This window comes from Triplophysa dalaica, chromosome 18 (assembly GCF_015846415.1).
Source record: "Triplophysa dalaica isolate WHDGS20190420 chromosome 18, ASM1584641v1, whole genome shotgun sequence".
In the NCBI taxonomy this organism is placed as follows: Eukaryota; Metazoa; Chordata; class Actinopteri; order Cypriniformes; family Nemacheilidae; genus Triplophysa; species Triplophysa dalaica.
Genome location: NC_079559.1, coordinates 21,567,835 through 21,586,634, shown reverse-complemented (window position 1 = coordinate 21,586,634; position 18,800 = coordinate 21,567,835). Strand labels below are relative to the sequence as shown.

The 18,800-nt window shown below is 43.8% G+C and overlaps 1 protein-coding gene across 2 annotated transcripts in view; it reads left to right on the top strand.

Moving 5' to 3' along the window:
* The first annotated feature begins 46 nt into the window (after window positions 1-46).
* The window catches only part of clcn6 (chloride channel 6), a 19,895-nt gene continuing 1,141 nt past the window's right edge, over window positions 47-18,800 (top strand). The window contains exons 1-24 of one of the 2 annotated variants that reach the window (XR_008904556.1): window positions 47-153; window positions 4,290-4,352; window positions 4,434-4,499; window positions 4,587-4,652; window positions 5,509-5,575; window positions 6,227-6,333; window positions 6,608-6,734; window positions 6,822-6,889; window positions 7,117-7,175; window positions 7,581-7,713; window positions 8,084-8,197; window positions 9,062-9,228; window positions 13,101-13,215; window positions 13,940-14,054; window positions 14,412-14,565; window positions 14,719-14,875; window positions 14,957-15,063; window positions 15,196-15,382; window positions 15,519-15,676; window positions 17,639-17,795; window positions 17,923-18,030; window positions 18,104-18,229; window positions 18,432-18,604; window positions 18,690-18,800. The exon at window positions 18,690-18,800 is cut by the window's right edge and continues 1,141 nt beyond it. Coding sequence is in view for 1 of the 2 variants with exons in the window: in XM_056729696.1 (XP_056585674.1) it covers window positions 88-153; window positions 4,290-4,352; window positions 4,434-4,499; window positions 4,587-4,652; window positions 5,509-5,575; window positions 6,227-6,333; window positions 6,608-6,734; window positions 6,822-6,889; window positions 7,117-7,175; window positions 7,581-7,713; window positions 8,084-8,197; window positions 9,062-9,228; window positions 13,101-13,215; window positions 13,940-14,054; window positions 14,412-14,565; window positions 14,719-14,875; window positions 14,957-15,063; window positions 15,196-15,382; window positions 15,519-15,676; window positions 17,639-17,795; window positions 17,923-18,030; window positions 18,104-18,229; window positions 18,432-18,512 (2,568 nt within the window). In the remaining variant the exon portion in view is untranslated. Of the gene's footprint in view, window positions 154-4,289; window positions 4,353-4,433; window positions 4,500-4,586; window positions 4,653-5,508; window positions 5,576-6,226; window positions 6,334-6,607; window positions 6,735-6,821; window positions 6,890-7,116; window positions 7,176-7,580; window positions 7,714-8,083; window positions 8,198-9,061; window positions 9,229-13,100; window positions 13,216-13,939; window positions 14,055-14,411; window positions 14,566-14,718; window positions 14,876-14,956; window positions 15,064-15,195; window positions 15,383-15,518; window positions 15,677-17,638; window positions 17,796-17,922; window positions 18,031-18,103; window positions 18,230-18,431 lie in introns of both variants that reach the window. The other variant, XM_056729696.1, reaches the window with a different exon arrangement.

The following is an 18,800-nucleotide window of genomic DNA, read 5'->3' as shown; positions in this document are numbered from 1 at the left end:
TGCTTGCGTTGTAGCTGCGCAGTTGTTGTGCGCTTGAATCCCTCAGCGCGTGTCATGTGATCAGCGCGCGACCCTGTGTTGTGGAAGATGGCGTGCTGTAGTGGTTGTTTGTGTTGTTGTACGGAAGGAGAAACCAGAACACCAGAGGAGCTGGTATGATGACATTATTTGTGTGCTCCGTTTTCTCATGCATGCGGAGTGTGTGTGTGTATATACACATGCATGTATGTGATGCTGCTGGTGCTGTGTGTGATGCTGTGTGTGGTGCTGTGTGTGGTGCTGCTGCTGGTGTTGTGTGTGGTGCTGTGTGTGGTGCTGTGTGTGATGCTGTGTGTGGTGCTGTGTGTGGTGCTGTGTGTGGTGCTGTGTGTGGTGCTGCTGCTGGTGCTGCTGCTGGTGCTGTGTGTGGTGCTGTGTGTGGTGCTGTGTGTGGTGCTGTGTGTGGTGCTGTGTGTGGTGCTGTGTGTGATGCTGTGTGTGGTGCTGTGTGTGATGCTGTGTGTGGTGCTGTGTGTGGTGCTGTGTGTGGTGCTGTGTGTGATGCTGTGTGTGGTGCTGTGTGTGTGTGTGTGTGTGTGTGTGTGAGAGAGAGTGTGGTGCTGTGTGTGGTGCTGTGTGTGGTGCTGTGTGTGGTGCTGTGTGTGGTGCTGTGTGTGGTGCTGTGTGTGGTGCTGCTGCTGGTGCTGTGTGTGGTGCTGTGTGTGGTGCTGTGTGTGGTGCTGTGTGTGGTGCTGTGTGTGATGCTGTGTGTGGTGCTGTGTGTGTGTGTGTGTGTGTGTGAGAGAGAGTGTGGTGCTGTGTGTGGTGCTGTGTGTGGTGCTGTGTGTGGTGCTGTGTGTGGTGCTGTGTGTGATGCTGTGTGTGGTGCTGTGTGTGGTGCTGTGTGTGGTGCTGTGTGTGGTGCTGTGTGTGGTGCTGCTGCTGGTGCTGTGTGTGGTGCTGTGTGATGCTGTGTGTGATGCTGTGTGTGGTGCTGTGTGTGGTGCTGTGTGTGATGCTGTGTGTGGTGCTGTGTGTGATGCTGTGTGTGGTGCTGTGTGTGGTGCTGTGTGTGGTGCTGTGTGTGATGCTGTGTGTGGTGCTGTGTGTGGTGCTGTGTGTGGTGCTGTGTGTGATGCTGTGTGTGGTGCTGTGTGTGGTGCTGTGTGTGGTGCTGCTGCTGTGTGTGATGCTGTGTGTGGTGCTGTGTGTGATGCTGTGTGTGGTGCTGTGTGTGGTGCTGCTGCTGTGTGTGATGCTGTGTGTGATGCTGTGTGTGATGCTGTGTGTGGTGCTGCTGCTGTGTGTGATGCTGTGTGTGGTGCTGTGTGTGGTGCTGCTGCTGGTGTTGTGTGTGGTGCTGTGTGTGATGCTGTGTGTGATGCTGTGTGTGGTGCTGTGTGTGATGCTGTGTGTGGTGCTGTGTGTGGTGCTGTGTGTGGTGCTGTGTGTGGTGCTGCTGCTGGTGCTGTGTGTGGTGCTGTGTGTGGTGTTGTGTGTGGTGCTGTGTGTGGTGCTGTGTGTGATGCTGTGTGTGGTGCTGTGTGTGATGCTGTGTGTGGTGCTGTGTGTGGTGCTGTGTGTGGTGCTGTGTGTGATGCTGTGTGTGGTGCTGTGTGTGATGCTGTGTGTGGTGCTGCTGCTGTGTGTGATGCTGTGTGTGATGCTGTGTGTGGTGCTGTGTGTGGTGCTGTGTGTGATGCTGTGTGTGGTGCTGTGTGTGGTGCTGTGTGTGATGCTGTGTGTGGTGCTGTGTGTGGTGCTGTGTGTGGTGCTGTGTGTGGTGCTGCTGCTGGTGTTGTGTGTGGTGCTGTGTGTGGTGCTGTGTGTGATGCTGTGTGTGGTGCTGTGTGTGGTGCTGTGTGTGGTGCTGTGTGTGGTGCTGTGTGTGGTGCTGTGTGTGGTGCTGCTGCTGGTGCTGTGTGTGGTGCTGTGTGTGGTGCTGTGTGTGGTGCTGTGTGTGGTGCTGTGTGTGGTGCTGTGTGTGATGCTGTGTGTGGTGCTGTGTGTGGTGCTGTGTGTGGTGCTGTGTGTGGTGCTGTGTGTGATGCTGTGTGTGGTGCTGTGTGTGGTGCTGTGTGTGGTGCTGTGTGTGATGCTGTGTGTGATGCTGTGTGTGGTGCTGTGTGTGGTGCTGTGTGTGGTGCTGTGTGTGATGCTGTGTGTGATGCTGTGTGTGGTGCTGTGTGTGGTGCTGTGTGTGGTGCTGTGTGTGATGCTGTGTGTGGTGCTGTGTGTGGTGCTGTGTGTGGTGCTGTGTGTGGTGCTGTGTGTGGTGCTGTGTGTGGTGCTGTGTGTGGTGCTGTGTGTGTGTGTGTGTGTGTGTGTGTGAGAGAGTGTGGTGCTGTGTGTGGTGCTGTGTGTGGTGCTGTGTGTGGTGCTGTGTGTGGTGCTGTGTGTGATGCTGTGTGTGATGCTGTGTGTGGTGCTGTGTGTGGTGCTGTGTGTGGTGCTGTGTGTGGTGCTGTGTGTGATGCTGTGTGTGGTGCTGTGTGTGGTGCTGTGTGTGGTGCTGTGTGTGATGCTGTGTGTGGTGCTGTGTGTGGTGCTGTGTGTGGTGCTGCTGCTGTGTGTGATGCTGTGTGTGGTGCTGTGTGTGATGCTGTGTGTGGTGCTGTGTGTGGTGCTGTGTGTGGTGCTGCTGCTGTGTGTGATGCTGTGTGTGATGCTGTGTGTGATGCTGTGTGTGGTGCTGCTGCTGTGTGTGATGCTGTGTGTGGTGCTGTGTGTGGTGCTGCTGCTGGTGTTGTGTGTGGTGCTGTGTGTGATGCTGTGTGTGATGCTGTGTGTGGTGCTGTGTGTGATGCTGTGTGTGGTGCTGTGTGTGGTGCTGTGTGTGGTGCTGTGTGTGGTGCTGCTGCTGGTGCTGTGTGTGGTGCTGTGTGTGGTGTTGTGTGTGGTGCTGTGTGTGGTGCTGTGTGTGATGCTGTGTGTGGTGCTGTGTGTGATGCTGTGTGTGGTGCTGTGTGTGGTGCTGTGTGTGATGCTGTGTGTGGTGCTGTGTGTGATGCTGTGTGTGGTGCTGTGTGTGGTGCTGCTGCTGTGTGTGATGCTGTGTGTGATGCTGTGTGTGGTGCTGTGTGTGGTGCTGTGTGTGGTGCTGTGTGTGATGCTGTGTGTGGTGCTGTGTGTGGTGCTGTGTGTGATGCTGTGTGTGGTGCTGTGTGTGGTGCTGCTGCTGGTGTTGTGTGTGGTGCTGTGTGTGGTGCTGTGTGTGATGCTGTGTGTGGTGCTGTGTGTGGTGCTGTGTGTGGTGCTGCTGCTGTGTGTGGTGCTGTGTGTGGTGCTGTGTGTGGTGCTGCTGCTGGTGCTGTGTGTGGTGCTGCTGCTGGTGCTGTGTGTGGTGCTGTGTGTGGTGCTGTGTGTGGTGCTGTGTGTGGTGCTGTGTGTGGTGCTGTGTGTGGTGCTGTGTGTGGTGCTGTGTGTGATGCTGTGTGTGGTGCTCTGTGTGGTGCTGTGTGTGGTGCTGTGTGCGGTGCTGTGTGCGGTGCTGTGTGCGGTGCTGTGTGCGGTGCTGTGTGCGGTGCTGTGTGCGGTGCTGTGTGCGGTGCTGTGTGCGGTGCTGTGTGAGAGAGAGTGTGGTGCTGTGTGTGATGCTGTGTGTGGTGCTGCTGCTGTGTGTGGTGCTGTGTGTGGTGCTGCTGCTGGTGCTGTGTGTGGTGCTGTGTGTGGTGCTGTGTGTGGTGCTGCTGCTGGTGCTGTGTGTGGTGCTGTGTGTGGTGCTGTGTGTGGTGCTGTGTGTGGTGCTGTGTGTGGTGCTGTGTGTGGTGCTGTGTGTGGTGCTGTGTGTGGTGCTGTGTGTGATGCTGTGTGTGGTGCTGTGTGTGGTGCTGTGTGTGGTGCTGTGTGTGGTGCTGTGTGTGGTGCTGTGTGTGGTGCTGTGTGTGGTGCTGTGTGTGGTGCTGTGTGCGGTGCTGTGTGCGGTGCTGTGTGCGGTGCTGTGTGCGGTGCTGTGTGCGGTGCTGTGTGCGGTGCTGTGTGCGGTGCTGTGTGCGGTGCTGTGTGCGGTGCTGTGTGCGGTGCTGTGTGCGGTGCTGTGTGCGGTGCTGTGTGCGGTGCTGTGTGCGGTGCTGTGTGCGGTGCTGTGTGCGGTGCTGTGTGCGGTGCTGTGTGTGTGTGTGTGTGTGTGTGTGTGTGAGAGAGAGTGTGGTGCTGTGTGAGAGAGTGTGTGTGTGTGAGTCTCTCTATTGTCTGGTGTCATGTCAGCCCATCTGTTGTTCACTGTGAGCTCTGAACATCTCAGAGGGACTTTATCCTGTAAAGCATCTGCTCATGTGTTGATGTGAGTGCTGCTGTCTTGTGTTTGTTAGACCATACTTGGAGAAACCAGAGATGATGATGATGATGAGATATTACCCAGAAAAGACTATGAGGTCAGTGAATCATACACTTAGATGAGAAAATAAAGCTTGAACTCTAACCTGACCTCAGATCTGTGGTGTGTAACACATCAGAGTTTGGATTATGACCGCTGTATCAACGAGCCGTATCTGGAGGTTTTGGAGGGCTTGGATAATAAGGTAAAAGTTGTGATGTGTTGATTCATCACATTTGAATGATGTCATCATATTTCTGAATACGTTTATTTCTCTCTGTTCTTCTTGCAGAAAGCTGGAAAGTATGAAGTCATAAAGTGGATTTTGGTCTTTGCTATCGGAGTATCAACAGGACTGGTACGCACTTTAAAGCCACAGATCTATGTTTGGTGTCTTTATTGATTAGGGCAGTCAAACGATTCATCCTTATATACATAATATATATGTCTGTCTACCGTTCATGTTCATTTTGTATTCATAAATACATACATGTAGACATATCTAGGAAGTATTTACATTTACATTTATTTATATTTACCAATAGTTTAAATCATAGATAAATGAATATTCTTAAATATAGGCATGTATGATTATGTGTTTTTCAATACATACTATATATGCATTTACATATATACATTTGGCAGACACTTTTATCCAAAACGACTTACATTACATTGTACTATTCATTTTGTTTCTGACTATGTGTAATCCCCTGGCCTATGATCCGACCCATGACCCTGGTGTTTCTAGAGTCATGCTCTAACCACTGACCCACAGGAAAGCTGTGTTTGTCATATGTAAATGTGTCCTGAATATATACATGTGTGTGTTTATAAATACAAAATGAATATGAAAGAGTATACAGACATATATTATGTACCTTGTCATCTGGATGTGATTAACGGTTCGACAGCCATAGGTTATATACACTATATATTATTTAGGGATAATGGACAGTCAGCTGGCAGTGATTGCAGAATAAAGCTCAGGGTGAGGAACATGCAATGTGGTTGAATCATTTGTATTGTAGATATAAACTCATTTATGATATTAAAAAGGCATATTTATTTATATTTCATTAGTGTAAGCGTGACTATAGCCAATCAGAATCTAGTATTCCAGAGTGCCGTGTGATAATCAAACAGAAGCTGTGAGTAGTAGATCTATAATTGTTATCATGCTGTTAGTATGAAAAGTGTTTTTCTTCTTTCAGACTGGCCTGTTTGTGGATTTCTTTGTGCGACTCTTCACACAGCTGAAGTTCAGAGTGGTTGGAGGATGTATCTTTTGTCGTATTGTGTTGTGTGTGTTTGTGATGTGAAGATCCTGTTGTGGCGAATCAGTTTTCACATTGCAGAAAGAATCTCGCAGACAAAGGTTCCAGGTGCCGAAAGGTCAAAACTTTATTGCTTGTGTCAACAAAGTGAGATGCTTCCAAGAGATCTGACAAATGCACATCTGACTCCAACATGTATACAATGCTTGCAAGGGGTTAACATCACACAATTCTGTCATGAGTCATTTTTTCCCCCTTCGTCACCTCCTCCTCTCGTCTTTAACTGCGGCCAAACTTCTGGCCTTGTTCTCTGTGCTGTCTCAGCATACAATATTGTAGTCACAGCTTTCCTGTGGCTCACTGGTTAGAATGTGACGCTAGCGACGCTAAGGTCTTGGGTTTGATCCCAGTCAGAATCAAATGTGCATTACAATGCAGTGCAAGTGGCTTTGGATAAAAGCAAAGGTCAAATGCATCAATGTAAATGTCACAGATTTCATAAACACTAGCAAACATCAAAAACACAGCTGTCCAGGGTGCTTTTCTGAATGTCATACAAATGTGTGTAAGATGAAGAGCACTACATGTTGAATGATGATCAAAAACATAAAAACATATCATGAAATTCCTCCATAACCCTTGAGGTGTTGTTCAGCCGTAGAGGAATGCAGTGAGAAGGGATGTCTGGCTCTGTCTTTACTGGAGCTGCTCGCTCTCAATATGATTTTCACATTCATCTCCAGTGTTCTGGTGCTCGTTGAGGTAAACTTCACACATGATGTCATCACACGTGTCACGCACTGATTGATAGCTCGACCCGAGTACACAATCTCTAGAAGTTCACCTAAGTATGAAGTAATGGATTTGTCAAAACAGTGTTTACTTTTTTACTGAATTGTAGTCCTCATCATCTTTTGGCTCTCAGTGTATATGTTGAGTCTTGAAGTTTTTACATGTAGAGGGAAAGAATGTAAACATGTTTTTCAATCGACTGTTCCTTTTTGTGTATGTCATGAACTTTTTTGTGATGTCACAGCCGGTGGCGGCCGGGTCTGGTATCCCGGAGATTAAAAGTTACCTGAACGGGGTAAAGATTCCCGGCATCGTGCGCCTGCGGACCTTCATGTGTAAGGTCACAGGAGTCTTGTTTGCTGTGGCCGGAGGTACGACTGACAGAATCAAGTGAAACAGATGTTTGCTTACGTGTTCCTTTCGTTACTCATTCGCTCTCTGTGTTGTTCTCATCTCAGGATTGTTTGTGGGTAAAGAGGGACCGATGATCCACAGTGGAGCGATCGTGGGGGCGGGGCTTCCTCAGGTACGCCCACTGGCCGAGAGCCAATGAAATGGCTTTCTTCTCACTTTCTGTTACAACAGGAAGTGGAGTTGAAACGTATAAGGGGGTTTGTCCTGCTTTTACTTCACCTTGATTTCAGTCTGTCACAGGCTGGTGGTCTGTTCTCAATCTTCAGAGAATCTGACAGGACACACGTCTGTTTGTGCTGATTAACCAGATTTCACTGGAGTGTGTTTATTCCCCTTTAGTTTCAGAGCATCACCTTCAAGAAGATCCGCTTTCACTTTCCGTACTTCCGCAGTGACCGGTGAGCACCAAACCTCCAAAACCCTTCATTAGAAATGATTGTGTATCAGCATCAGCGAGTCGCCTTCATGTCAATCCAAACAAGCCTGTCACACACCACTCAAAACAACATTCTGTGATCCTCTAAGTTGACTAGTCAGAGGGGGTTTTATTCACGGCTGAATACATGATGTGTAGTGACAACTGAACATAAGATGAATCTATCTTTTTTCTGCATGTTCTAGAATTCTTGAGTTGGAAATTGTGAGAAATATTACTATCCTCAATAAATGCCCTTTCATTTTTTGGATTTGTTTATTTGCTTTCCTTGTGATCTACGTGGTTGTTTGCGTTCTTTAATCTACTGCAGCGGATGTTTATTTTGCTTGTGCGTGGAGAAACAGCATTTCTGTTTTCACGTCTTCAGGGACAAGAGGGATTTCGTCTCTGCGGGGGCGGCGGCCGGAGTTGCGGCAGCTTTTGGGGCACCTATAGGGGGCACACTCTTCAGTCTGGAGGAGGGCTCGTCCTTCTGGAACCAGGCCCTCACCTGGAAAGTGGTACGTGGATGTGTGTGGGGCTGTTGATCAAGTGCAAATCGCTTGAAAAAAACCTTTACTCATTCGGTTCCCTTGTGGTGAACTGCAGCATCCTTCACAGCTTTCATAAAACAGCTTCCCAATAACTTTCTCTCTGTCTAAAAACAATCAAATTGTTGTTCATACTCTCCTTTGACCACTCCAGCTTTATTACTCTAGTAGCATGGCCTTGAAGACGAACGGTTCTGTTAAGTGTGTGGACAAATTGTTTATATGCTCTCCTACTTGTTAGTGGCTTTAGATAAAGGCGTCTGCCAAATAAATAAATGTAAGTGCTCCTGGAGAGTATGAAGAAAGGATGTTCAGTAATGTCCCACATGATGTGTTTCAGCTCTTCTGCTCCATGTCTGCCACTTTTACACTCAACTTCTTTCGTTCTGGGATTAACTACAGTAAATGGGGCTCCTTCCAGCTGCCCGGCCTGCTCAACTTTGGAGAGTTTAAGGTATATAACTGAAGCGGTTCATATTCTTCAACAGGTTTATTTTTCCTTGCAAATGTTTAGTTGCTTTCTTTAGATTTATGCACTAGACCTTAATTTGTCACATCATTTACCATCTCTGTGACCCTCAAGTTTAAAGGTGTGTTTGACTTCATGACTTCAACACTGCACACACCGATCAGCCGGATATACCCCTCGCAGTCAAATCGTGATTGAAACGTGTTAGAGTTTTTTTTGGACAAATTCACTGACATTTTAAATTAAAGGTGCCATTCCTGTTGTTCCACTTTCAACCTTTAGTTAGTGTGTAATGTTGCTGTTAGAGCATAAATAACATCTGCAAAAGGATAAAGCTTAAAGTTCAGTGGCAAGCGAGATATTGTCATTAACAGAATTCACTTTTCAAGGACTACAGAGAACGACTGGATCGGAATACAGCACTTAACTTAACTTCCCTGGTAATGATGTCACTATTCAGAGTTTTTGAATAATCTACGCCCTTAGAGAAGAGGAAGAGCCGCAGGAGTAGTGTTTGGTTATCAGAGATTGTAAACATTTGACTGAGATATGCGCTAAACTACTTTCACTTTCATCACCTGTGAGCAAAAGTTCTATAGTGCTGCTTTAATGCCATATGTCACACAACATGGTGTCAGCACTGGCTCAACAACATTTCTAACCAGAATGCACTGCTTCAAGTCTTCATGCAGTGCTGGATGAGGCTAAACACACCTAAACTTATTGCTATGTAGATAACCTCTTGTATTACATGAACTCATTCCAATCAGCTCATGATGGGATCAATTCAAGTGCTGTCCTGCATCAATGAATTCATGTGAAGGTGATGTTTTCCTCTTCTGTCTGCAGTGTCAAGATGGAGATAAGACGTGCCATTTGTGGACAGCAGTAGATTTGGCGTTTTTTGTGTTGATGGGGGTGGCTGGAGGTCTGCTTGGTGCTCTCTTCAACTGCATCAACAAACGACTCGCAAAATACCATATGAAAAACGTTCATCCCAAAGCAAGATTCATCAGGTTCATTTGACAGATTCACATCACAAGATTCATCAGATTCATTTGACAGATTCACATCACAAGATTCATCAGGTTCATTTGACAGATTCACATCACAAGATTCATCAGATTCATTTGACAGATTCACATCACAAGATTCATCAGATTCATTTGACAGATTCACATCACAAGATTCATCAGATTCATTTGACAGATTCACATCACAAGATTCATCAGATTCATTTGACAGATTCACATCACAAGATTCATCAGATTAATTTGACAGATTCACATCACAAGATTCATCAGATTCACTTGACAGATTCACATCACAAGATTCATCAGATTAATTTGACAGATTCACATCACAAGATTCATCAGATTCATTTGACAGATTCACATCACAAGATTCATCAGATTCATTTGACAGATTCACATCACAAGATTCATCAGATTCATTTGACAGATTCACATCACAATATTCAACAGATTCACATCACAAGATTCATCAGATTCATTTGACAGATTCACATCACAAGATTCATCAGATTCACTTGACAGATTCACATCACAAGATTCATCAGATTCACTTGACAGATTCACATCACAAGATTGATCAGATTCACTTGACAGATTCACATCACAAGATTCATCAGGTTCATTTGACAGATTCACATCACAAGATTCATCAGATTCATTTGACAGATTCACATCACAAGATTCATCAGATTCATTTGACAGATTCACATCACAAGATTCAACAGATTCACATCACAAGATTCATCAGATTCATTTGACAGATTCACATCACAAGATTCATCAGATTCACTTGACAGATTCACATCACAAGATTCATCAGATTCACTTGACAGATTCACATCACAAGATTGATCAGATTCACTTGACAGATTCACATCACAAGATTCATCAGGTTCATTTGACAGATTCACATCACAAGATTCATCAGATTCATTTGACAGATTCACATCACAAGATTCATCAGATTAATTTGACAGATTCACATCACAAGATTCATCAGATTCACTTGACAGATTCACATCACAAGATTCATCAGATTCACTTGACAGATTCACATCACAAGATTCATCAGATTCATTTGACAGATTCACATCACAAGATTCATCAGATTCATTTGACAGATTCACATCACAAGATTCATCAGATTCATTTGACAGATTCACATCACAAGATTCATCAGATTCATTTGACAGATTCACATCACAAGATTCAACAGATTCACATCACAAGATTCATCAGATTCATTTGACAGATTCACATCACAAGATTCATCAGATTCACTTGACAGATTCACATCACAAGATTCATCAGGTTCATTTGACAGATTCACATCACAAGATTCATCAGATTCATTTGACAGATTCACATCACAAGATTCATCAGATTCATTTGACAGATTCACATCACAAGATTCATCAGATTCACTTGACAGATTCACATCACAAGATTCAACAGATTCACATCACAAGATTCATCAGATTCATTTGACAGATTCACATCACAAGATTCATCAGATTCACTTGACAGATTCACATCACAAGATTCATCAGGTTCATTTGACAGATTCACATCACAAGATTCATCAGATTCACTTGACAGATTCACATCACAAGATTCATCAGGTTCACTTGACAGATTCACATCACAAGATTCATCAGATTCACTTGACAGATTCACATCACAAGATTCATCAGATTCATTTGACAGATTCACATCACAAGATTCATCAGATTCACTTGACAGATTCACATCACAAGATTCATCAGATTCACTTGACAGATTCACATCACAAGATTCATCAGATTCACTTGACAGATTCACATCACAAGATTCATCAGATTCACTTGACAGATTCACATCACAATATTCATCAGATTCACTTGACAGATTCACATCACAAGATTCATCAGATTCATTTGACAGATTCACATCACAAGATTCATCAGATTCATTTGACAGATTCACATCACAAGATTCAACAGATTCACTTGACAGATTCACATCACAAGATTCATCAGATTCATTTGACAGATTCACATCACAAGATTCATCAGATTCATTTGACAGATTCACATCACAAGATTCAACAGATTCACATCACAAGATTCATCAGATTCATTTGACAGATTCACATCACAAGATTCATCAGGTTCATTTGACAGATTCACATCACAAGATTCATCAGATTCACTTGACAGATTCACATCACAAGATTCATCAGATTCATTTGACAGATTCACATCACAAGATTCATCAGATTCACTTGACAGATTCACATCACAAGATTCATCAGGTTCATTTGACAGATTCACATCACAAGATTGATCAGATTCACTTGACAGATTCACATCACAAGATTCATCAGGTTCACTTGACAGATTCACATCACAAGATTCATCAGATTCATTTGACAGATTCACATCACAAGATTCATCAGATTCACTTGACAGATTCACATCACAAGATTCATCAGATTCATTTGACAGATTCACATCACAAGATTCATCAGATTCACTTGACAGATTCACATCACAAGATTCATCAGATTCATTTGACAGATTCACATCACAAGATTCATCAGGTTCATTTGACAGATTCACATCACAAGATTCATCAGATTCACTTGACAGATTCACATCACAAGATTCATCAGATTCACTTGACAGATTCACATCACAAGATTCATCAGATTCACTTGACAGATTCACATCACAAGATTCATCAGATTCATTTGACAGATTCACATCACAAGATTCATCAGATTCATTTGACAGATTCACATCACAAGATTCATCAGATTCATTTGACAGATTCACATCACAAGATTCAACAGATTCACATCACAAGATTCATCAGATTCATTTGACAGATTCACATCACAAGATTCATCAGATTCACTTGACAGATTCACATCACAAGATTCATCAGATTCACTTGACAGATTCACATCACAGGATTCATCAGATTCACTTGACAGATTCACATCACAAGATTCATCAGATTCATTTGACAGATTCACATCACAAGATTCATCAGATTCACTTGACAGATTCACATCACAAGATTCATCAGATTCACTTGACAGATTCACATCAAAAGATGCATCAGATTCACTTGACAGATTCACATCACAAGATTCATCAGATTCACTTGACAGATTCACATCACAAGATTCATCAGATTCACTTGACAGATTCACATCACAAGATTGATCAGATTCACTTGACAGATTCACATCACAAGATTCATCAGATTCATTTGACAGATTCACATCACAAGATTCATCAGGTTCATTTGACAGATTCACATCACAAGATTCATCAGATTCACTTGACAGATTCACATCACAAGATTCATCAGATTCACTTGACAGATTCACATCACAAGATTCATCAGATTCATTTGACAGATTCACATCACAAGATTCATCAGATTCATTTGACAGATTCACATCACAAGATTCATCAGGTTCATTTGACAGATTCACATCACAAGATTCATCAGATTCATTTGACAGATTCACATCACAAGATTCATCAGATTCATTTGACAGATTCACATCACAAGATTCATCAGGTTCATTTGACAGATTCACATCACAATATTCATCAGATTCACTTGACAGATTCACATCACAAGATTCATCAGATTCATTTGACAGATTCACATCACAAGATTCATACTGTTTTGCTTCATGTGTTGACATTTAAGTTTGTACAACACATGGTTTTGTAGTGTTTTTAGATATAGGCTGTTACGCAAGCGTAAATAAGTGACAGTGATGAAACTTTTGTGTGAAACGTGTTTTGAACATGTAGATATTGTGTGTGTGTGGGTGTTTGTGTGATTGTTAGGGTGTTGGAGAGTCTGCTGGTGTGTATGGTCACCACTCTTGTCATCTTCATGTCCTCCATGACTCTCGGGGAGTGTCGAGATCTTGTCTCCCCTATGACCAACACCACATCACAGGTCAGACGGACATCACCTCTCTCACACTTCTTACACACACAAGTGTTTATGTGTTAGATTTGCCATTAAATTACTGACCAATACAGCATTAGACTCGCAGATAGTCCCCTGTATCATAAATCCAGGTGAAACAAGTTTGCTGTTCTGTTAAAAAAATAAGGTTTAATCTTTCTCAGTCTTGGCTGATGTTTTGATCTGAAGTCAACACATGATACAATGAACAACAATAGCACACATACAACACATACAATAGCATTCCTGTAGTTCAGTGGTTAGAGAATGGGATTAACAACACCAAGGTCATGGGTTTGATTCCAGGGATTGCACATAGTGCGAAACAAATGTGTAGTATAATGCAATCTAAGTCACGTTGGATAAAAGCTTCTGTCAAATGCATGAATGATTAAAGGAAATGATCTAAACTAAAAAAAAATCAGTGAAATACTGTGTTGAATTAATTGAATGGGTCCAACATACGTCATGCAGTTTGATAAGTGTAATAAAGTTAAACATACAGCAGCAAATGAATTTCACCTAATTCAACTTTACTAAGTGAAATGAATTCATTTGTGTGTGAAAACATTTCAATTAAATGACAGGTAATGAATTGAGTTATTTCCTGACATGCGTGTGCACCGAGACTCGTGGACATTTAAAAAAAGTTTTTCTCATCTTTTGGTGTGATTTGTGTGGCTGAAGAGACTAATGCTGTTCTGCTCTGTAGGAGGTGAACTCAACCATCCGCCGCTTCTTCTGCTACAATAACACATATAATGACATGGCCACGCTGTTCTTTAACCCTCAGGAGGTGGCCATACATCAGCTCTTCCATCAGAACGGTCAGACACGTTATGATCATTCATATGCACTGTATTTACACGTATGTTAGGTCACAGATTATATGGAGGAACCTGTACGACTATTAAAGCTCGTTTACGCTCAAATGAAACATGGATTTCATTCTACAACATTTGATTTCAGCATGTAGATAGCCAGCTGATCTAGCGTCCCAATCCCCTTTTGAAAATGAAAGCATGCTAACCATGCTTTTACTTGTTTGAAATGAAACGCTTTTCTAAAGGGAAACCCTGAAGCTCAAACATCTTAAAGGATTGATGTAGAGTTCATTATGAGTTGAAGAATGTTTCGAGATTGATGTTGGGAGTGTTTTTACTCTTGTCTGCTTTGGTTCACAGCGACCTTCAGTCCGGTCACCCTCTCGCTGTTCTTCGTGCTGTATTTTTTTCTGAGCTGTTGGACGTACGGCGTGTCTGTCCCCAGCGGTCTGTTCGTGCCGTCTCTTCTCTGCGGGGCCTCACTCGGACGCTTGGTGGCCAACATCCTCAAAATGTAAGATTCACCTCTACGACCACACAAGACTGATACAAAACTACAAGTTCACCCACCAATGACAGAAAATCCCCAAATAATGATTTACAGATGAAATAATAATCGATGCATGTGGATATCACGTGTGTTGTCATTAAATGTGTTTCATTGCAGAAACTTTCATATGCAAATCTATTCGGGCACATTTGCTTTGATTGGAGCAGCTGCCTTCCTAGGAGGCGTGGTCAGAATGACAATCAGCCTGACGGTTATCCTGATCGAGTCCACCAATGAAATCACTTATGGACTTCCCATTATGATAACACTGATGGTACGAACATGATATGAAGGAAGGAGATGAAAATGAATATTCTGAGACATGAGTCAGTCAAGTTGTGTTGTGTTTGATCAGGTGGCCAAATGGACGGGAGATTTCTTCAACAAGGGTATTTACGATATTCACATCCATCTGAAAGGCGTTCCGCTGCTGGAGTGGGAAACTGAAGTCGAGATGGACAAGTACATCATTTATTCTGCATTGATTCTGTGTGGTGTCAGTGTGTGACCGGAGGAATAGTGGCGGGGAAACATCTGCTGTTCTTTACTGACCGTACGTGTGCCGTTGACTGGTGAATGTGTTTGCTTCGTCAGACTGACGGCCAGTGACATCATGGAGCCCAACCTGACGTACGTGTACCCTCACACCCGCATTCAGTCTCTGGTGAGCATCCTGAGGACCACCGTCTACCACGCCTTCCCCGTCGTCACCGAGAACAGAGACAACGAGAAGGACTTCATGAAGGGAAACATCCTCATAAGCAACAACATCAAATTCAAGGTTGCCTAACATTGTTTTGACCACATGATGGCGCTGACAGACCGCTGCTTGCATTTGTTCCACAGACAGAAGTCTTTTATGGATCAGTAAAGATGAACTCACTTATAGATGTGTGTGTGTGTGTGTGTGTGTGTAGAAGAGCAGCGTGTTGACCCGAGCGGGCGAGCAGAGGAGGAGGTGTCAGTCTATGAAGTCATATCCATCCAGTGAACTGCGTAACGTATGTGATGTGCGGGTGAGCGAGGAGCCGGCGGAGGAGGGACAGGACATTCTTCAACAGATGCTGGAAAGACGGTCAGCGTACATACATAACTGATGTCATACGTAACTCTCATCAGAACACATCAAACGGACTTCTATTCAGATAGATAGGTTAAGTCGTATACAGACGTGCTCAAATTTGTCGGTGATTCTACACAATGAATGCACAATTTTCTCGGAAATAACTTGACAAAAGTAATTGTCGTCCACCAATGTTTATTCCACATTTAATAGAAATCAGACTTTTATTTTTCATATTGTAAATAATAAAAGAAATGAAAATGTCATGAACCAAACTGACAGGAGCTCTAACCTAATATTTTGTTGCACAACCTTTAGAGGCGATAACTGTAAGTAAGGGTTTTCTGTAGCTCTCAATGAGACTCCTGCACCTGTTCACGGTAGTTTGGCCGCTCCAGCGGTCTCAGGTGTGATGTCTTCTCCAGACTGCACGTTTCAGCTCTTTCCACAGATGTTCCACAGGATTCAGATCAGGACTCATAGAAGGCCACTTCAGAATAGTCACATGTTTTGTTCTTCTCCATTCATGGGTGATTTGAGCTGTGTGTTTAGGGCATTATCCTGTTGGAGGACCCATGACCTGAGACACTGGGCAGTACGTTTGGCTCCAGAATGCCAGAATGTCTTGAGATTTCATTGAGTCCTGCACAGATTCCAGATGCAGCACAGCAGCCCAAAACAGAACCCAGCCTCCTCCATGTGTCGCTGTAGGTGTGGTGTTCACTTCTTTTGTCAGTGAACATAGATATAATGTGACTTGCCAAAAAGCTCCAGTTTTAACTCATCTGGCCAAAGGATATTCTCTCAGAACCATCGTGGCTTGTCAATATGAATTTGAGCAAATTCCAGTCTGTCTTTTTTATGTTTTTTCTTCCTGCTGGGTCTTCTTCTTGCTCTAAAAGCGATGGATGGTGCGATCAGAAACTGACGTTCCGTCACCTTGGAGTTCAGCTTGTATCTCTTTGGCAGTTATTCTTGGTTCTTCTTCTGCCAGTCTCACTATCTTCTGTTCAATCTGGGCTGGATTTTCCTCTTGCGGCCGCACACAGGGAGGTTGGCTACAATTCCTTAAACCTTAAACTTCTTCATAATATTGTCAAGTGTTGTCACAGGAACATGGTGCAGCTTTGAGATGGTCCTGTAGCCTCTACCTTGAGGATGCTGATCTATGCTTCTGAGCTCCTCAGACAACTCTCTTCTTTGCTTTCTCTGGTCCATGTTCAGTGAGGTGCACACAATGACACCGAACAGCACAGTGACGACTTTTCTCTATTTAAATAGACTCATGACAAGATTAGATACATGTGTGATACTAATTAAAGAAACTCATTAGTTTGAAATATCACTATAATCCAATGATGTTTTATCTTCTCTAAGGGGTACCAACAAATGTGTCCATTCCATTTAAGAATATCTTTGTAGAATAAACTCTAATCCATCTCTTTCAGCAGATTCTTTGCTTTATTCTATGACATGATACAATACACACATGATGCAATAGCTTTAGATTTCATCACTCTTCAGAAGGAATGAAGCATTATTTCAATGAGCTGTAAGGGTACCAACACATTTGAGCACGTCTGTATTTAGTTATTAAACACTAGATCACATCTGAACACGTTCAGTCTCTCAAACACATGCCTTCCTTTTCTCTTTATTGTCTCCCTGAAGCTGCGATCTGTCATTTGAAACATTCAACTGCACATTACTTGATGTCAAACTGACGTTTCCCATGAAATCAGAGCCGACAGCTCAACTTATAAATGTAAATGGGGTTAGGAGACGGCTTTCAACACTCATTTGTTGTGTAGGTGCTCAAACCCGGATTTCTTTCTTTTTAGCAACAAAAGTTAATCCTGTAGTCACATTGAATGATTTGTTTTGTAGTTTAGTGATTTCTCTGTGGATTTGTGTTGCGTGTGTGTGTGATGTGTCATGTTTTAATGTGTTGATTTGTTCTGTGTGTTTTGTCAGACATGTGCCGTATCCAAACCTGTACCCCGATCAGTCTCCCAGTGAGGAGTGGAGTATGGAGGAGAGGTTCCGCCCGCTGACCTTTCACGGGCTCATCCTGCGCTCACAGCTGGTCAATTTACTGATCCGCGGCGTCTGCTATGCCGAGAACCAGTCGGTCCGTCTCGCCTCTCTACTTCACTAAACTTCAAGCTGCAATATCATAGATCCATGAATACTGATGATGTCACACCCTGCATTCTGTCAAAGAAATCTTTTCTATCCGTTGTGTCTGTGTCCTGTAGAGTGCCTCTCAGCCACGACTCTCTCACTCAGAGATGACGGAGGATTACCCACGATTCCCTGACATCCACGACCTTGATCTGGCCCTTCTCAATCCACGCATGCTAGTGGTAAAGCACACTCTCCTCTTTATGTGTGTGTGTGTGTGTGGTATTGTTTGTAATGCACTGGTTTTGTGTTCAGGATGTGACTCCGTACATGAACCCGTGTCCGTACACCGTGTCTCCAAACACGCGTGTGTCTCAGGTGTTTAATCTCTTCAGGACGATGGGTCTCAGACATGTACCTGTGGTGAATGCAGTGGGAGAGGTGAGTTGTCACATAAGTACTTAACCGCAGCACAAAACTGAGAGTGTGACCGTGCGTCTCATGATATAATGTGTCCACACAACTCTAGAATAACACTAAAGCTGCTGCTTGGTTTGGGCAGAAGAGAGAGTCATGTGACTTCACTGCTTTAGCTCTGATGAGGAGAGATGTGTTTTATGTGAACTGTGTGTTTGTGTTTCAGATTGTTGGGATGATCACCAGACACAATCTCACTCATGAGTTTTTAGTTGCTAAACTCCGACAACATTACATCACAATCTAATCCAACAGCCCTCGTGCTGCAGCCGTTTACTGTGTGTGGAGCGCTACAGTCCATAACATCAGCCCGCGCACACACAGATCTGTGTGTGACAGGTGAGACGCCAGAAACACTTTTCCTTTCCGTCTTCAGACTCCCTACAGTTTTCAGTTTGTGTGTAACGTTTGCTTTTGCACAAAGTGAGATATGAAGTGCTGCAGAAGACGACCTGAATCATTCCCACACTGCACACGCTGATATGACTGACCTCTGACCTCTTTTCACTAAACATCCCTTTATTCTGCTTATGTT